Source organism: Cygnus atratus, chromosome 20 (genome assembly GCF_013377495.2).
Source record: "Cygnus atratus isolate AKBS03 ecotype Queensland, Australia chromosome 20, CAtr_DNAZoo_HiC_assembly, whole genome shotgun sequence".
Lineage (NCBI taxonomy): Eukaryota > Metazoa > Chordata > Aves > Anseriformes > Anatidae > Cygnus > Cygnus atratus.
This window is the reverse complement of record NC_066381.1, coordinates 7,555,889-7,576,806: the sequence shown is the minus strand read 5'-3', so window position 1 is coordinate 7,576,806 and position 20,918 is coordinate 7,555,889. Positions and strand designations below refer to the sequence as shown.

General features: G+C 41.2%; 1 protein-coding gene across 17 annotated transcripts in view; it reads right to left on the bottom strand.

Moving 5' to 3' along the window:
• SPECC1 (sperm antigen with calponin homology and coiled-coil domains 1) overlaps window positions 1–20,918 on the bottom strand; it is an 83,185-nt gene that overhangs the window by 48,931 nt on the left and 13,336 nt on the right. For 15 of the 17 annotated variants that reach the window (XR_007709039.1, XM_050714700.1, XM_035560994.1 and 12 more), the window contains one exon: window positions 20,701–20,836. Coding sequence is in view for 16 of the 17 variants with exons in the window: in XM_050714700.1 (XP_050570657.1) it covers window positions 20,701–20,836 (136 nt within the window). In the remaining variant the exon portion in view is untranslated. Of the gene's footprint in view, window positions 1–10,653; window positions 10,987–20,700; window positions 20,837–20,918 lie in introns of those variants that run through there. The other 2 variants (XM_035560999.1, XM_050714701.1) reach the window with 2 other exon arrangements.

Here is a 20,918-nt window from a genome sequence, read left to right as displayed (position 1 = left end):
GCACATTTTTTTTTGCACTACAAAACAGTGCAGGTTTTACTGTAAGAGCAAACATTTTTGCTTAGGAGAAGCCTAGGGACCAAAGATACATTTGTGAAATACATTGGCAAAACTGACAAGATGCAAGATCTGTACTTCACATATCTATCCTTAGCTAGTATTTCCCATCTTTTGCTTTCACAAATAAAAATTTCACTTCCAAATCTGCTCAGAGTCCACAAGGCATCCAAGGGGCTTCACCGTGCAATAAGCCTCCTGCATAAAGAGAACCATGAGGGTACCACTGTATTCACCTCTAAAATAAAGTACACACAACCCCATGAAATCACCACGTTTATCATTTCTGGCAGTTTAGGTGCAGATTATGAGAGCGTAATTGCAATCCACCACTGCACTGCTTAGGATTTTTAGAGTACCCAGCAACCTGGCATAACAAACACAAAGACATCCAAAGCAAGTGGTCTAGCAAATGCTGAGAGAAACTCTATATCATATGCTTACTGGAATGTCCTCCTGTAAACTCAAGCCTACTTTTTTGGGAACTGTTAATACCAGTGGGTCTGCCAAAAACTTAAGTCACCTGCTGACTGTACCCCTTGTCTCCCCCTCAAAAGGATGATTAAAACATTCTGTATGTAACATTATCCCAACATTAATCTGGTAGAATTTACAGAAATCCAGCTAATTTCTCAACTGAGATGGCTGCAATATAGTTTTCCCTAGGATAAATGACTGTTAGTTGGACTAAGAATTCCAGGATTTTCCTCATTTCTAGCTTGCAGACAAGTAGATAATTCTATTCAGCTCCAAAAATTACCTCCCTGCTCATCTAGCCCAGAAGTCTATTAGTCAGGCATTAATGGGTTAACAGTAGGGACAAGACAGCTCTACTCCCATTTCTGGGAAAAACCATTAAATTAGACAGAATACCAGCTTTGAGTGTTTCAAGAAGTACAGGAAATTAAAAAAAAAAAAAAAAGAAACCTCTTAATCCAAGTAAATTCAGTTAACTATGGTCATCACAGAGTAGCAAGTAGATACATTCCTCTGCATACAGTGCATATATGATGGCTGCCACAACTGAACATTACCGTGTGATCTGTGTCTGGTGGGTAATGAGGAACAGTTACCCAAGACCTCCTGGTCCAAGGATCCGACAGGAAAAGTGAAAAGAACCCTGCTGCTTCCAGACACGTCGGGTGCTGTGCATCACGAAGCTACACGACCTACCTGATGGATCTACAGGCACAAAGGGTCAGCAAAAAGCAATCCTAAGTAGGAAAATGTTTGATATTAACATTTGCACAATTAGAAGGCTAACTTAGTCAACCTGTTAATTTAACTGTTCGTGAGGCCATGTTGTGAATTGAATCAGGGAACTGATTTGGCTATAAAAATTATCTACATGCTTTTTTCTCCTTCTCCTTTCTTCGTTAAAAACAGAACCTGATCTAATTCGTGTCCTTCCCACGAACACTTGAGCTTATACCAGTAAGGGAGCAGCAAGCCACTATAGGAGGAATGGAGCAGCTGAAAATGCCTTTAGACAGCACTGCTGTAGAGTGCTTTGTATTAGGAAACCATGACCTGAACCCTCCCGTTCAGGAATGCTGCCCCACGCTTGGCCAAAAGGCCATGGCTGACTGAGCCAAAATAATTTCTTTCCTCGTGAGTTCTCAAACCCTGCTAAATCCAGATAGAGGGAGGAAAAAGTGGATCAAAAATGAGAACATGAAAGAAGGTTCCTCCTTCTCCTGTAAATCAGAGGGCAGGACTTAAAAGCTAAGGGCCACTTTTTTTGTTTGCTTAATCTTTAATACCAGTAGACATTGCATTGGTATTACAACTGACTTTTGTTTACTAAAATGTGATGACCACATAATAAACCCAGTTTTATTGCAGTTTCCAGCCTGCCTCAGTGAGGGGGTGGGGACAGATTTGCGATTTAGTTTCCACAGCTCATCCAGAGCTTTAGCTGTGTCTGCCGAGTAGAGCAAGAAGGGAGCCAAGCAGCACTGTCCTGAATAGCTGACACTGGGAACTGGGCTGAAATCATTAAAACTCCATCAACACAGGATGAAACACATCAAGGAATGAGACAGAAGGAGGGAGAGGAAGAAATCTCTAACATAATGAGATGTTTATCTATAAAAAGTTGCCCACTTCAAAGCAGGAAGAGCTTCGACTCCTCGGTTAAAAAAAAAAAGCAGCTTTTAATTAAAAGATCAGTTAAAGATTTTCCACAGTCAAGCAGCCTCAAAGAAACTGTGCATGGAGGAGGCAGGGAGTAATTTCTAAGTTGATTAGTCCATTCTTCAAACTCTACAAGGTTTTATGAAAGCAAAATTTCTCAAAAATAGATAAGGACTGTGGAAATACCTTCAACTCCTCAAAGAGCATTGTCTCTTCCCTTCTGACACCTCATCAGCACCAGCTTTTACTCAGGAAGAATATTATCAGAGCTGTGTGAACCTTTGAATGAAATAGACAGTAAGCCCAGAACTGATGGACTGTGAGATGGGTGCTCAGCTTTGGGTCAAAGGAAGCTATTGCCATGTACTAAGAGTCCTGCAAACATAAAATGAAGTATGTCTGTACATACGTCTGTACACTGCTTTAGCCAGATAAAACAAGCCGTCTTCTGCACACAATCTTCCCTTATATGAGGGTTTAAACACCTTTAGAGATTTACGTCTTCTGCACCAATTTTCTGGAGCACTCTTTCTGTTCAAGAAATGGTATTTGCAGATAGAAATGAGTGCGACACCACTCTTATCCCAGCACCACATAGCAGCATTACTGCTGACATTACATGGGAACAAGACAGACGTATTTCTGTCTGGTCATGTATATATATTTTTTACGCCTTTCTTTTTGTTTTCTGAGAAAACAAGATTTTGACAATTCTGCCTAGAATAGAGAAAATGTTACTTCTGTTCCACAGGCTGCAGTTTACCAACTATTTTATTGTGGCACAGAGAGGACAACAGCAGAGCTATCACAGTCACTAAGCTGGTGCTGTGAGTGCTTTCCCCAGCTGGGGAATACCAAACCCCGCAACGGCTGGTGTTCATGACAGCTCAGTCTCATCCCCACCTACCAGCTACTAATTGTGACTAATGGAACTATCATTGAGCTGGTTCTTTTCTGCACGAGCATGGAGAATTACCTTTGCTTTATTTTAGATGTATTTTTTTTCCTATGAGAATAAATATTCAGATATGCTTTGGAAGGTCTTTCCCTTCCCTGTCTTGCAGAGAACTAGGTTCCTGCCAACAAATTCATCATTACCCACACCCTTGTAAAATATCCCCTACAAAAGTGATTACATGAAGAATAATTATATGGTATTATAAGCATTTCTACATCTTCATTATAAATGCTGCAATGTGAAAATGGCAAAAGACCTTTAGGATGTTAAAAACAGGGAAGAAAACCCCTCTAGATACAGAGAAGTCACCTTTGCATTTTAGTTTGTTCATGTTAATTTGTACAAGTTTACTTTGTACATATTTACTTTGTACATATTAATTAAAACAGCTTTCTATCCTTAGCATGGTAGGGGTCTTCTCCAGTTGGCTGGACATGAGACAGTTGAAACTGTCAGGGGCAGGACGAAAATATGCTCAGTCTCTACCTTCTCCTCTATGGCATTTCAAAAGCATTGACTTGGTGCATTCACATTTCCTTTACGCACCCTTATCAAAAGAGCCATATGTCACGATGGTTTGCACAGACCTATCTAAAGGTAAAAGGCAAGATGACCTTTTACCTATAAAGGGTAAATAAATCAAAACTAAAAGGCTGTCAGGAGATCACAGCATCTTACAGGCTCTTCCACTGAATTCAAGATGCCCACTGCATCCTGAGGCAGAAGCTGTGTGGGAGGGCCGTGTTCTCGAAGATTAAGTTTGCTCAATAATCATTTCGAGTAGCCTTTATATTTCCAGATATCATCTTGATTTAGAAATGGATCAGATCATAGAAAGCAATCAATTTCTTAAATTATAGCCAATTACCATTCAAATTACGTGTACAACTACTAGCTCATCGCAAGTTGAAAAGTAAAGCAAATTACTCTGAATATTGTTCGCAGGTTGTGGCAAAGAAATGTGAAAGAAGGGTTAAGGATAAACTACAGTTCAGCAGGGGAAGAAAGAGGAGTCAGCCAATGTAAGTACAATATATATCAAACTACTAACTGAACCTTGTCCCTACAGCCCCTTTCAATTCAATAAATATGACTTCAGTGAAGTAACTGGTCAAATTCTTACTTGGTTCAGTGGTGTCCTACTTCCACTGATCATCTTTAACAGCACCAAGCGTCCAGAGGGACAAGAATGAGGGGGAAATAACTCTTCCCACAAGATACTGACATATTTACTTAACCTCTAATACTTTTCCGAAGCAAGTGAACAAATTCAAGCAAAAACTATGCAGTTCTTACAGTTTAGTAAAAACCAGAACGTATGTCCCTGCAAACTCACGTTAGCCTTATTTTTTCCCCAAGGATATATTTTTCCATTCAAAGGCAAATTTGCCTCTAACAGCCTTATATTTAGAATTTTGCTCTTGATAAATATATACAGCTTGTTAGTTGTGATTAAAAGGATGGAAAACTGCAGTTCTGCCGTAATTCTGTAGCCTATGAGAATTGACTGATGAGCGCAGATCATACAAGGACAGAGTGCTCTGCTTCAGAACACGCGATCCATATCTATCGATGCTTATGGAAAAACATTACTGCTCCATGAAAAATAATAGATAGAACATTGCAAGAGGTATTTGTGAACACAAGTTTACTTTAGATTATGGGAGAAAAGAAGCTGATGCATGGAAAGTCTAGCAGTGCCTGTCATCAGAGATCTTCAACTTTATATAACCTTTAACTGTCACACTCAAACGGTAAGGAAAAGTATGAAAAAATAAAGGAAGTACCAAAAATTTGTCAGCCTGAGAGTAGCAGTCTGTTCACACACAAATTAAGTCTTCTTCAGCAAATACTGGGCCAATGACATCAGATGGGTATTTGCTTCAGTGTGGCAATTTTGTGTTGTTCTGAAAGCTACATTCCCTGGGGGAAATCAGGAGATTTTATGAAAAATAAATTAGCAAACTAGGGGAGGAATTGAAAAAGAAAAAATGCATTGCTTTGCTGAATTAATAGTAGAAGCTCCAAAACGCAGGCCTGCTTCGCCACGAACTCACGAATACCTTCAGGGCTCTGCAAGCTCTCAGTAGGAAGACCAAGATGCAATCCTTGCTCAAATGTTTTTTGACTAGCTTTGTAATTTTAAGATCTTGAGGAGCCAAATATAAACAAAAAGTAAAGTTTGCTTTTTCTCCAAGGCCAATGTACTCCCCGCTCCCCTCGCCCTTTCCCCCACCGGGGTCCTGCAGCATTGTGTCCGAATCACTGCACCACCACAGCCACCCGCTACATGTCTCTAAGGAGACAATTGCAGCACATTAAACCAATAAAATAGTCACCAAGAAAGTTAGCTTTTACCTTTACTATTACCCTAGATCTACTATTCACAGACTCTAAACCACCACCAGCACAGAGGCAGAAGCACAGACTGCAAAGCTCTGACCATAGAGGCAAGCCATCATAGACCAGCTCACCCAGTAAGGCTTCCCAACTGCAGCAGCAGCTCTCTGCTTTCCTCCAAGAATGGTTTTAATTTTCAACAGCACAACAATCTAACACAGACCGAAATACATAAACCACATCCTGCTGCCTGCCATGCCCTAGAAGTGCTTTTTGTAAGAGCTTTGGTCCTGCCCCCAGAGCAAGCGCTCCCACTCAGCACATCCTCCCAGCCACACCGACTGTCAGAGCGGCCCTCGCCTGAAGTAGGAAACTTAACGATGCCTTCCACTAATTCAGCATTCATTGGCCTCTCATCTTGGGATCAGGAGATCAAGGAACGATGCCTTCCACTAATTCAGCATTCATTGGCCTCTCATCTTGGGATCAGGAGATCAAGGAACGATGCCTTCCACTAATTCAGCATTCATTGGCCTCTCATCTTGGGATCAGGGGACCTCTGATTATCACTTAACTCTGCCTCAAACAGAATTTCAGAGGCAGCTAGTTAGTCATAGTCATGACTAAATTCCTCTAAGAGGTCCGTCCAAACTGTGACATAGTCTCTTGGCTGTACTCGTTTCACTGGCCTACAGAGCAGAAAACACTACTGCTATTTGACATCTGTTTGTCAGTATTTCTGAAATGATTTAATAATGTCACCCCAGTCGAGTCACATCACAAGACTAATCAACAGAGCTGGCCCTAACTGGCCTTGGAAGAGAGACTTAAGTCAAGCAGAAATTACCCTCTGGGGGAAAATAAACTTCTTCAATACCGGTTTAATCAGCAGCGCGTTACTGCTCCGAAGAATGAAAGCATTTGTAAAACTCTCGTGCAAGGATGACTTGTGGGAGGAAGAGGTGACTAACGAATTAAACTATCCACTGGAGAGCAAACTGTGGTTTGCTGGCTCTGCTGGGAACAAAAGGTCTACGGCTCGCTGCCTGAGCTCGAGGAGGACATGACTTGCCGTCGGTATTTCCATGAAAGCTGTTGTGTGATTCATTAGCTTTGCTGGCCCCGCTCTCCTCCCTCCCTTCCCCCCACACCATCATTAAACTCATCTGTTCTCTGGAGCTCTCGCTTGGCAGAAATGGTGTGCTGACATATAACAGAGTTAAAAAGAGCGGCTCCCATGTTTAAAAGGGGAAAGGAAGAGAAGCAGATGACGGAGACTAAAGGCAGCATCCAGAAAAGACAGAAATGGACTCCCCAAAAAAATAAAATCAGAAATCACTAGAAATAATATTTTTCTGCAATACACTCTCTATCTTGACAGAGTGTGTATGTTTTAAAGACTACATACCCTACACTGAAGAATACCTTCCTCAAACGTAAAATGCAGCCACCCCTGAGCTAGGAGAAAACAGACATAAGAAAACAGATCAACACTGGCTTCGTGTATACACTGACATTTGATATTCTCATCCAAGCCATGTAAGCATGTTTTACAAATAAGCACAGATCCAAAAAAAAGTCTAACCCTTGGATAACCCCACCCGTTACCTTGTTCCAACTAGAGAAGTTAACATTTCCCATTTGATTGCTTCTTTCAAAGTTTTTGTATGTATTGAGTCACTTTTTCCACCTCTTCCCGAAGATATTATTAATCACCACATCACCTGCAGATGTTTAGAGGATAAACAAAACCCCACCACCACAGAGTCAACCCCTGTCAAAGAATCTTAGCACTCCTGTTCAGAAGGACAGGCTGCCTCACTGCTTCCAGGCAAAGTAATGTTTGAAAGTAATGTTTGAAAGGCTTCTCTCAATAAATACTCACGCACTGGATAATATGTGCTGCTTCATACAACTCCCATGGAACGTTCCAACAACTTCACAGGTGCTCTGGCCTGTGTTTGTATATATTAATGGGTCCTTCAGCTCGGGGCAGCCAGTCTCAGAAGCAGAAAACTTTCTTCCAGTGAAGTGCAGGAAGTAATTCACTATTGGTTTACATCTTTTTCTGTACAATTTTATAGGTGTTTTCATTCTAAATAGTCAACACGCTTAACAAATTTGAATATTCAGAATGCTATAGCAGGAAGAGGTGCCACTTCCCCACTGTGCAAGTAGGAGAGTTTTGGCAAACACGATGCAAACTTGGGTCACACACACCAAACAATGTTCTTATGAATGACTGTAAAAATGGCTTAAACACATTTTAAATTAGAAGTCAGGAAAAGCCTGTAGGATATAACATTATTACAAGTAATCTCCCTGACACCTTTTTAGACACTCTTAGCGACAAGTAATGCAATGTAACAAGAGATACTTGGCTGTTAGAGAATCTCATAAACCTATTCAAACCAGAACCATTAGACACAAGGAGCGGATTACTTTGCAAGAAACACGTAATGTATGTAACGTTCATTTTCTGTCTTCACCTCTCTGCAATTCCTTCCTCATCTAACTACTTTTCCTTCAGATTCCCCTGTACAGACATGTCAGCTTCAAACAGCTCGGTCTGGGACCAGTGATTTCTTTCCTGTTCCTTGGCAGCACTGACCAGCCCACCCAGAACTCGGGGTTATCACAGCTGTATCTGTACACCCCGACTCCCGGCTCTCAGCTGAATAGCCAGGATCATCCACATGGGCACTGTCAGGCTCTGAAACTGTTGCTTCTGGACCTACCTTCTTTTATTTACAGTTTTTAAATTAAAATAGATCTTTATTGTACAACTCTAGCCACGTTAACCAAAAGCTGTGTGCGCCCACATCTTACTATTTGTATGTACACTCAACAGGAAAAGCTGCCAAAATGCATCATGCTCCCATAAGTATATGGAAATAAGTATTTTATTCTAGGTTACACGGATGCATTCCGGGTCAAATTTTTAAAGACTTCCGTGTCCAGTGATACCAAGAGAAGGAACAAATGTTTAAAAATCTGTCCCTTGTAACCCAAGATGATAAGTTTTGGGGTGAAAGACTTACAAATGAACCACGCACTGTCTGTAAGATTTCCTGAAAAGAAATAAACAAGATGACTCTGAATATCATAAGGGGAAACCCAAGTCAAGACTTGATTGTAGTTAAAGATGGAGCACGAGTAAATACATCAATAAAGAGGCCCATTTCTGGGTCCTATTTTAGTTATTCTAAGCGGACCAAATTTAGAATAACCACAATTATTCAAGAGTTACGTATTTCTGAATAAGAGCTGAACTAAGCTCATCCAAGCAGAAACAAAGCCAAATACATACACTGTCCATCTATCACACTCAAACGATGCAAAAACTTGTTTTTCACTTATTTGTCAAAAATGAACACAAATACTACTTCAGATGTCATCACATTATCCTCTGACTTCCAATGCCTGAGCTCTCACACACAACACAGAATACGTTGTCAGGTTTTTTTTTCTGTCAGCAGTGATGGTCCTGAAACTTTTTTCATAATTAAACCAAATTTTGAGCATGTAGTTCAATACAAAATTCTCTCTCAGTATTCATACCTTATGAACTGTGAGAACATATTAAAACCAGACTTGGTATAGCCTACACTTAAAACCTGAGAAAAGTTCTAAAACTGTTTAATGCAGCAGAAATACAACCCTTTCCCCTTCAAGGAATCACAGGACAAGATAAAACAAAGGATGAAAGATTTTCAAAATGCACAGGGGGTCTGTAGGGTCTGTACACTCATTTATCATCTACGTTAATAACCATACGCTGTTCAAATTCCTCCACTGGCCCTGAAAAATCATGGCCAGTTTTCCCAAACTCTGGCCAGAAGTTAGCAGTGTATTCCCATGTCATTATCCACCCCCCCCTTAGTTTACATCAGCATTATCCCTCCTCAAATGAAAGTAACGTGTTTAGTTTCAGCTGGACTTCTCTAGCTTGCAGTGGGATGACTGCAGATCCCGGGTTTGTAACAGCCGTACTTCCTAGCCTGAAGTTTAGGTTTCCCTTAGGGCAGCATTTCTGCTGGTGACTGGATACTGGCAGCTTTTGTGTTCTTCGTTAGCCTGCTGATTAACATACTGCTAGAGAGTTCTCCACTACACCTAACTGCTGTGCCAGCACTCACGGGCAGATCTGTTACGAGATCCTAGAGCAGCAATGCAGTGGTGTCTGCCCCCTGGTTTTCCTCACAATACTAGAGATCAGGTACGTGTGTTTGCTTTTAAAACAACAGCTACATATCTAAAAGTGATGAAGAAACCCCGATCAAGCCATAACAACTTTAATGAAATTTTGTGAATGGAATTCCCATGGAAACACTAAGGTACAAAGTGCCAGGAAATCCAACCGATGCCAGCTTTCTGTATGTTAGAGCATTCTAAGCTCGAACAGAAACTAACTGCAGTGATCCGTGGGCCTACTGCTTTTCCTCACTCAGTATTAGAGGAGCAAGCAAATTAAATCGAAGGGCAGCCAAAACAGTACTTCAGCATCGGGAACAAATTACTGTCTTTTCCTAGCGTATCTTATAGACATCTGGCACAAAGGGAAACAGATATACCTGACACTAGCTCTTGGCTTTCTATAAAATCTGCTACTGTTTAACATGCAAAGCACTACACTTCTGAAAAGACAATGGTGGGAAGACTTCCACAAAGGCATCATTTTAAATTCTACCGCCTGGAAAATTTCAGGGCGCAGACCACAAGCAATTGTAAAGGCTAACACGCCAACTGCAGATCCTAGCAAGTTGTATGTACATCGCAAAATAAGCTTTGTAACTTTTTAGCTGCATCATGCAGGCTATGCGAAATAATATCTGTCAGGCACTGAGGTCCCTCCCTTGTAGGCATTCTGTTCTGATCAGCAGAGGATTTCCTTCAGAAATTCCCAAAGGACGATGCTGTGAGCTCAGGTATGGAGCAGCAATGCATACCATTCACAAGGTAAACAGCCATAATTTTACTAGCAGGGTCGAAGCCCTCAGCATTATCTATGACAACAGCCTCTTTTTCCGCTCGGTAGGACGCTGCAGTTAAGCCCCCCGAGAACAAAACCCCAAGCCCTGCGGTTACAGCCCCGAAAGCTGCAGGCAGCAGCCCCGGCATTTCGCAGGGGCTGGCAAGGCAGCAGCCCGGCCCATACAGACCTTGGTCGTGCTCCTCCGCTCGCCCAGGCTGGTTGCCCATCTTCGGTCCCTGGCCAGCTCTTCCCAAGGCTCCTCTAGGACCCCGGCACCCGGCTCATGCTCTCGGAGGCAGACCTGCCTTTATCTGCTCGGAAGGTCTACGCTTCAGTCAACTTACAAAGGAAAAAAAAAAAAAAAAAAAAAAACAAACCTCAGCTCCTTCCTAGTTCCTGGCACCAGGAACAGAGCCTGCTGCTCATGCTGGAGCAGCTGTGGCTCTCCCTCCTACCTCATTACAATATTATGCACTGAAGGCCGGCCTGTGCAGTTAATTAGCTGCCTGACTGCTGGAATAAAAGGAGGGGAGAAAGAGAGGCAGAGAAAAAGGGAGCTTGCTCGCAGAGAAAGAAAGAGCGACTCACCGAGCAGCGTAGGCCACTTAGAGGCAGCAGGAGCAAACTGCAGGCGGCTCAGGGAGGCACCGACTTCATCCAGCCCCTCTCCGGCCAAAAACCAAGCTCCACCACTGACCTGAACTTGCCTTGGAAACTTAACAGGACTTCGGCGCCCCAACACAGCCATATGAAGAGGACCCATGGCTGCAGAGGGGTGACTGGCCAGAGTATTTTTTGAGGCATGCACTAGTGAATTTCATCACAAACTACGTACCATATCTCTATCATCAGTATCTTTTGATCATGCCTTGTAGTGCAAGAAGAGGTGCATGAGGCAAGTCCATCCCCAGGGACTTTCAGGGAATTGCTGATCTTCCAAAGGAAGAGCTCAAGATGCTCCTCACTGCCGGAGGAGCCATGATGTACATGGGAAATGAGAACACAATGACTCCAGCAGTTTCCATTGTGTGGATAATTAACAGTCATCTTCTTCAAGTCTTGGTTTCAACAAGAGGGTTAAAACCAAATTAAAATAGCACACCAATGTGTCTTAGGCTCAAACCAGACTGAAAATAAAGTATGCAGAAATTAAGACAGCCTGTTGTGAATCCAGTTTCAAATAAGAAAGGAGATTGTTCAGTAAGATAAAACCAGAATTTTTCTAGTATTTCAGTGTAACAGGGTGAGTTAGTTGTCAATTGTAATTTTTCATCGTTCTTGCTCTGACACTTTATGGATGAAGCTAAAAGCTTTCATACATCCGTCTGTATTTGGATGACATTAAACAAAACTCCTGTCTACAATATTTTATGACTTGTCAAGTACAAAATGCTTTGTTTAACGAATAAGTCATATAAGTTCTGTAAAAAAGGATGACTGATGATGCATTATTTTTCTAAAAGTCATCTTACGGTCTCTTAAACTTTGCATCCTATTAGGAGGTATTAAACACACCACCAGTTTTCTCAAGGGTGCAGATCTAAATGTCCTCCAACCACTCTTGATATATATCTCCAATGCAAAGATTTTCTTCTATTAGAGATTAAAGAGTAACTTCTGCTTTTCTTCAACAGGATTCTCCAGAAGAATTGCATTAGTCAATATAATCTTGGGTTGATATATCCTGCCACTGACCATTTATTATTTCATCAGCAGCTTTCCACTTCTGTAACACAGAGGGAATAGGGTATCGTGGTCCCAGTACAGTGTGGGATACAGTGTGCAGCAATTATAACACGTAATCACCGAGTCAGAGCAAACACGCTTGAAATTTGAACACTGTAGAAGTGTCCTGACTGGAAGAACCGATCTGCTATTTTTGACAACAGCATGAAACATGAGTCAGAAAATTCTGACACCATGATAAAAAGAATTACGTCAGGCAAAAGACTGCGGGGCCAAGCCCATAGGGAAAGCTAGAGTGCAAGCTTTAAAATAAAGCTAGCCTGAGCAGAAACCACAGAGGCCAAAATCACCATTTTTGAAGCCTGAAACTCAAACTGAGGATAACGAAAAAGGGATATGGCACACAACTTCCACCATATTACATAGGTAATGAATTATGACAGACACATGGCTCAATCTTTAAGCAACCATTTATTATCTGAACATTTTACGAACAAACAATTTCATCGCTATAACGTAGATGAGCTGGTTTCTTCCTAGGCACAAAGACTGACTCATCTTTTGCACTATCCACTCGTGGGACTGCCAAACAAAATACACACTAACATGCCTTTTCTATATAGTAAGAATAGGAATGAATTACTCAAGGTATGAAATACTCAGCTTTTTAAAATGACTAGGTAAATGACAGTACTTACTTGGCAGACATAACTCTCCTTGCATCCTGCTCTCACAGCACAGCAAGCTAGCATAACTATTGAAAGTTCAAACTATAATCCACTGTCAAAAGAAGGGTGAAAGTGCTGCAGAATGTTCCCAAATTTCTAGCAACCAGATAACTGACAGCCTCTTCACAAGGCTACGACCTATAGAAGTTACAGAGGCTGAGCAGGACCTCCAGAGGTTGGACCTTCTCGTCGAGACTGACCTAAACTGAATGGGCCCTAAGTGTGGACAGTGCCCATCAGTACCAGTGTTCACACCACCATGCTCTACTTCTATTAATGCTGGAGACTTTACGAGCACTAATATTACTTATGAATCCATCTCAGATGTAGCTGTCAAACCCTCCCTTTTACTTGATAATATTAAAATCTAGTGTAAGTCACAAGCTGCTGAAAAAACAGTGAAAAAATAATAGAAGGAATGCCAAGCCCTCTCCCGATATGCATACTTGTTAAACCAGGCCAGCTTTGCATTCCTTTCCTTCCCTCCCTCCCATTCTCAAAGTGCAAACAGAATGGCACTCCGCCAAGGCAGTTTGGCTGTGAAACGTTTAGGCCTAGAGACTGTGTGCTAGGGATCATTTCTCTTCAAACCAGCTGAAGGAAAAGCTGATTATTAACCTAAGGCAGGTAGTCAACACCAGGTTGTGTTGACTTTGCTGAACAACTTCAGCAAAGAAGCCTGAAAATGAACACAAACCAAGAGATCCTAGATGCATACTGTTCTAGGACTATCCAAGCATGATCTCTTTTCTGTTATCTCTAGCAAGGCTCTTGTGATCTTCACAGTTTGCTTAGAGCTGTAATGGATCTTCCCTGTATGTGTTGGCTTGAGCCAATTAACTATTAACAATTTAACGAGTCAAGTCATTACAGCCTTTAAGATTTTGCATTTCAGTATCCCTGCCGCACACTGAATCCTCTTAACTGGCTCAGGTCCTGGGGTTGTAAACATGTGCCAACGAAGTCATTCTCAGGGAATATACAAAAGAGAAAAAAGCCTGTGTATTTCACAGCCTGCTGTAACAAAAAGTTGCCTGCAAAACATTAAAATGTTTTAATACAGATTCAGTGCAGTAAATGTAAATTGTGCAGTACATTAGGACAGCAGCAAAAATGACAACGGAACATACTGCAGACTGCACTGTCAGCACAAGTTAATTCTCACTCGTTTAATAATGCAGGATGACTGCAGACAGTCTGTGAATGCCTCTCAAAGAAGTTGTTATCCTTAACGGAATCAGGTATCAGAAATCCCAGCAGTCACTGTAATGAACTGCTCTCATTCCATTCCTGGTTATAGAAGGCGGCTCATAATACGCCCAGTGACAGAACAAAAGAATAATTATGCTAGTCAACCTTCCTATTCCACCTTTAGAACAGAAAGAGAGCATCAATCAATAGATCTCCCTAATTCAAGGAATCATAAGTCTGAGATCTTGAGCCAATGGTTACCAGAGTTTAATAACACGACTCCGATTTTTTATTAAAGAACAGGTGAGCTCCTTCTGCCCTACCGGAATAAGTGCCTTTTCTCATTAAGATATCCTACCACGGTATTTATCAAAACAGAAAAAGAATCCTGAAGAACAGCCACGTGAAGCAGTACCCATTCCAAGCAATGCTAAGATGTAGAATTGTCCATGGGCTACAGAAAGAAAGAACAAAGATCAAAGGAACAGGGAAATTTAACATGGCAACAAATGTTGTACAGAAACTTTTTCCAGCAAATTATTTAGAGGTGAACAGATGCACTTGAATGTGCAGGCTATCATGAGGGAAAAATCATTGCAAGAAGAAATAAGAGCAATTTGATAAGTAAGAGACATCTAAGAAAACTGCAGATTTCAGCCCTTCTCTACGCAGTGCACAGACTGTAACACATCCTAAGTCCAGTTTCTGTACTTGTAAATGTGAGGAGCTAGCTCCTTGGCCAGCATAATCTTTTAAACCTTCATTGTAGGAAGTATGAAACAGCGATATTCCAAATTTTTCAAACTACTGACACAGTGGAAGCATGAGGAGTGAACAAAAAATGCCTGAAGAGACTATAAAATACAAATCTATCAGATGCCATAAACTGAATGTGGAATGCCAAATTTCATTTACCTCAATTCTTGACCTTTCCATTTGCAGGTTACTGGGTAAAATCTCCTAAAATGGTGCTGAAACTTAGCCTGATTACTTCCTACCTAGGGAAATCACAGATAATGTTTTGTAACATGAGAGGTTAAGGTTCAGACTCACAGTTGCACCAGTACGTTACAACCAACCATGCAGATGTGGATGTCAGTATGTGTGTACAGATACATGGGAGCTATGGATGCAAATGCAGACGTATATTTTCACATTGTTTTGCATGCTAAATTCCTGCAGTACTTCTTGCCTACTTGAATGACATCTTGGCAAAGCATTCCCCTCCCCCAGTCCTCCTTTCCATTTTATATCACTTCACTTCTGGAGCTAAAATCTCTTTCTTTTTTTTTTTTTTTTTATATATGAAAGAATTATGCAAAAGCTGTCTCTCGTACATGGAAAGGGTAGCAAAATGCAACCAGCTTTCCAGAAGAAGTTTTAAAGCATATTTATTGTTCCTAGGAAAGCTCAGATGAGATCAGTCATTTGGTTTCTGGTGAAGCCTTGTGGAACAGAATGCACCAAGCTCATTAATGTCTCTCACACTTGTCTGTATCTTTCACAAAAATGAGACAGTAACGAGACTGAATGCAACGCGCAGCAATCCTCTACAAACCTACAGTAGTCCTTTGATCTGTCACAGATCACAAAAAGCAGACCCTGTCAAAAACTGATGTATGGGGGAGTAACAAGGTCCCAAGGTCAACAGAGGGCTGTCCTTCAAAAGAAATCACTTTCCTTTTTCCCCGTTTTAATTGGGGTCTGTTAGCATCTTATGAAGAATTAAAACTGTCAATTAGATTTTGCATTGAAATTTTTTAAAAAGCATTTATTAAGATAAATACTTTTGCTTGTTTTTTTTGACCACGTAAAAAAAGCCTTTAGTCTGGATTAGCTTCACCTGAATCTAAACAGTTACCCCACAATGGAAAAATGACAAACACTGGCCAAGCAGACAAATAGCATAAAGAAAGGCAGTAATGTTGATGGATTCTGTGTATTATTCTCATGTGGGAACCTTGAAATGACAACTCTATAAATGTGCAGGAAGCTCTGAAATGTCTAGTCTGCAACATTTTCAATTTCGATGGGAAAGAAACATATCTAATGAGTGATATGTGCAATACCATACACCATTCTCCCTTCTAAAATCAACCATGATTGAATTTTTCTTGTCCAAGTTTCCCAAGTGAGTGAACTTTCCCAGCACCAACGCTAAACCTGGTAGCAGCCGGTTATCCTCATTTAGTTAAAGGCTCTCTTTTCTGAATACCATCACTACCACCACAGAAAACTACATTCTACAGGGAAACCAAGACTTTTCTTTTTACATAAACTGCAGGACAAACAATGAGCAATGATCAAACGGACTTATGGTAAGTGTTCTCCTAGACCCAGGAAGGAATTGAAGGCACAGGTATCATATTTAGCCATTGGCACATTAACTCTGACAGCTTGACAGCAATATGAATGACAATTTACAAAAAAAAAAATAATAAATCAAGAGTTGAGGCTTTCCTTATTTTCCTTGGCTCATTCTGGAGCCTTCGCCAATTAGACCAAATTTCTCAGTATTTTCCTTCTACTGCTTAATTTCCTGGCATTATCAGCATGCTTTGAACAGCTTCATTTCTTATGCTGGCAACATTCCTTTCTAGGATTAGTAGTTTTTGTCCAGGTAACCTGCAGTTCAGATTCTCAACACAAGATGATTAGGAGATAATTGAAACTCTTAATACCTTTAGAGTTTGCCTTCCCTCTACTTCTCTATTGACACTGTCTCCAGCCATTAATATTAATCACCCCGCAGGCCTGCACAGAAAGCAACACACTTTTCTTGTTGCTTTGGCTGTCAAAGCACGCCAATTATTGATTTTCACATTTAAGGCATAAATATAAATAGCCATTTCTGATGGGGTATGGGATGCCACAGAAGGCCAGCTCTAACATTTCCAGCTGGCATCTTGGCTTCTCCTGGCCTCCACCCCACTCTCATTGCAAGATGATGAAGCGGATGTCTGCTAACATGGATTGAGCTTTAGAGAGATCCTGAGCTTTTCCATAAAATGCTAAGGATCTCTAGAAATAGTAAGTTAGATGATTATAACATCGTCATTGATGATTTCCTACTGTTTCTAAGGCAAATTAAACAGTTCTATATAGATTTAGGCTTTACGTAGGATTAAAGAAATAGGCTGATGAAGCAGACGGGGAAAACAAGTACAGCTATCTGCTATTTACATTTCAAGGATAACTGATACTTCATGTTGTAGCTGGCAGAGCTTGATATAAAAATCAATACGGTTGTGTGAAATGGGGATGCTTTCATACTACCCGTTCACAGCACCGCCTAGTCACAATTCCTGGTTCTTGCTCTTTTCTAATGTCCAGAATACACAGCACAAGACTTTTTCCCCAGCTGTTGAACCTGACAGATAATAGCTGCTGGCACTGAAATAACAGCAAGGAAGCATATGAACATGATTAAACTAGACAGCCTTGAGGGAAATTTTCAGAAAGTGCTTGAATCGGGAATTTGTAAGGAGTGAAAGAGAACTGACGGACAGGATTTGGAATGACTTCTAGGATCTATTGAGCAAGTGATTTCACCTTTCTGAATGTCAAATTCTCTATTTGCATGCCAGTACTACCATGCAACACTCTTCACAAAAAGTAAATGACCATATAAGAAGCTTTGAAATTCTCAGTGAAATAGCAGAGTTTAAAGTTCCTTGGCTTATAAACCTTCAAGGTTCAGAACCTGAAAAGTCACCGATGGCCTGTAGTCCTGAAACTAAAGGAGAAGAAAGTCCTAGTTACTTATGGAGATATACATTTCCATATTTAAACATTTTAAAACAATTTATAGCTTCATAGATTGGATGGCTTTACAAGTACATGCATTAAAATAAACATTTTTCAAGATTAGCAATCTCTTCCTTTTCTTCCTCCTGTTCTGCAATTTTTCCAGCTCTTTCTTCTCGTGACGCATTAAAAGCGATGCAAGAGCTCTGTAAGTGTTCTTTTTAACATAAAAACAAATTGATGTCTCAGGACATTGTATGGACAGGCATATAACACTGTGGATAAGGAAGCTGAATCCAAGACATTTCTCCCTGCTTGTCCTTTCCCATTACTTGGGGGTTTCAAAACTGCCAAGCAGTGACAAAGCCAAACATCACAGAAGAGAACCCCCAGCCAGAGCCCTCCTCCAGTTCTTTTTACTCAACTCCACTTGCCAAGAACGGAGACATGAGAGTGGCCTCTCCCTACCTTCCTTTAAGTTGCTTATGATTTACTGCGTTAGCTTCCAATGAGGCAGACAGGGGTAGCACATGTCAGCAAAAGGCAAGAATGAATAAGTTAAACTGCAGCAAGGGCAGCATACAAACAGCCCTATTTAAACAAGCAATCTTGGTGTCAATTATTTATTATCTGCAGCATTTGGAACACGTGCTATTGCTCAAGGTCACACAAATACCAGACAGTCACACCCAAAGAAGAAAGAAACCTAAGTAATTCTTTTTTAATTTTAGTTGCCATATCTGATTTTTTGTTTTTCTTTCTCTTACACAATACTGAAATACCAATTGAGTACCACCAGAACATACCTGGAACTAATGTAATATCCTTTCAGTAAAGTAACCAAATCATTCACTTGAATAACAAAGAAAGTCCAACCTAAAAAAACACGTCGTCTGCGTTTAAGACATTAAAGGAAAATGCAGAACTGATGAAGGCAGTCAGAGAAGCCAAAGAAAGTGGTTTCAGAACAAAATTAAGATTTACTCAGTTGGCTGTGTACACAACATCTGCATTTCCCAACTACAGGAACATTCCTACTTGGGTCAGTTCCACAGTCAGTTAGCATTGCAGTGCAGTCTTGATCACAATCAGAGATTATTTGGGATGCCGTTTCAGTGAAGAATAGCAGCTGAATAGCAGCTCTCTTTCTGCTTAATGTTTCCAGGAACATGTTCTGTCCTCTGTCATATTTGATTTTCAAGTTTTCTTTAAGCAACAATATATTGTATGGAAAAAATACCAGCAGGAATTTTGTAACAGTGAAACCATCTAGAATTAGCACTCAGCCTTGTAACCTTGCTCATTAATATCTAGCACCTTTTACTGGCTGTGATAGTGACAAATATTCTCAGACTCTGCCTAGATTTCCAAGCACCCTTTTGGACCATGGAACCACTGTGAAAATTAAGATATGCAAGATAAAGCTCTTTTTGTACATACCCCTGCGGCCAGCCCCTATAAGATCTGGGCCAGTTCCCTCTAGGCTAAACGAGAATTTAGAGAGAGGTAGCACATATATTGTTAGTGTTTATCTGTGCAATATATATGTAGCTCCATACTCAGACTCTTTTTGCTCAGGACTAATATTCTCATTCATATTTCTACAAATGTTGATGCAGAGCAACATATGAGGTCAGTTCTAACGATACAATTTAAACTGAGAAAACAATACCCTGGTGTAACTTGACATCCATAAACCATTTTACCATTTGTATTTAAAGCGGTCATCATCATGAATCTTATCCTTCTCCCATCCCATTATTATCCACACATGCAGAAGGGGGCTCTCTATTCCAGTGCTAGTACTTGTGTATCTGACATATGTATTCTATTCCGTACTCCCTGCAGTGCTGTCTCCTTGGCTGTATTCCCAGGATCCTATGCTGCATCATCTGTGCAGGTTTTCTTCTCCCCTTGTTACTCCTCCCATGCCTCTTTAGCTAGCATCTTGCCTCTTTATTGGCTGGCAAATCTCATATATCTTTGGATGCGAGTAGTCACTATTAAATTTGAGGATTTACACGCCGATTAACTACAGAACAGGATCTGTCTTTGGGTTCCTATAAGATGCTCTTTAGGGGGTAGAGGGAAGTATATAAATATTCCCCCTCCCCCCAAGAAATCCCTTTCTGTTTAGTTTCATTGTTCTGTTACACAGCCAAACCCTGCAGAGGCTGTGACAAATAGGGAGGTCACGATCAAATTTAATAACATCTCACATTCCCCTGGAAATGCCACCAGGGAGCAGACAAAAGCAAGCATTTGCTGAGCTCCTGGGGGAGAGAAGAGTATTTGCACTGAAGTCCTTGGTATGCAGATGGTGTCGCTGCCTTTAGAAACAGGCTTAGATTTGAAACCAATAGGAACAAGCTGATGGGCATAACACTGAGGGAGAGAGCGTGCCACGACACAGCTCAGGACAAGCTATACGTCAAGTGCTGGCTTTTTGGTTTTGCATCTCTGCTGTGAAGATTGCTAACTTCTCTGCTCAATCAGCAGAGGGAGAGCAGAGAATTCTATAGATGCAGGGTGGAAATTATAAAAAAAAATAAATAAAATCACTGAATGAATGAAAAGGGCAAGCCTCTATCTGGCCGCGTCGCTTTGTGAGCAGGGAGCTGCGCCCCCCGGTAGGAGCACACGGGACAAGGGCACCCCCGTGTGGCCGCTCGGGGCTCGGCTACCCGCTGCTTCTCACCGAGCTGGGGCTGGAGGATGCCCCAAAAGGCGAGGCTGCAAGGCACAGCAGGTCCCATCGGCATGCTGAGTATTGCAGGCGGATGTTAGAGCTGTCACCACCTTACAAGGAAGGCTCACCAGGTTCTCGGCAAGCCAAGCAGTTTCACATAAAGTAGACACTGGTCCAGGATCTTTGTACCTACCTGCGCTGTGCTTCAGTCGGCTCTCAGCAAGCTCAGAAATGGCTCCAGTTGTAATGGTCTTCTTCAGTCTAGAGACTCCAGAAGCTGCTGTCACCCCTGGTTTTGTAAGCATATCATCGCTGCTTGCCCTCTTCAGCTGCAGGAAAGAGATGTTATAAGCAACCAGAAGATTAAAATGTTGACTATTCCTATCAAGATGTTCAAAAGGCCAGGTTCCT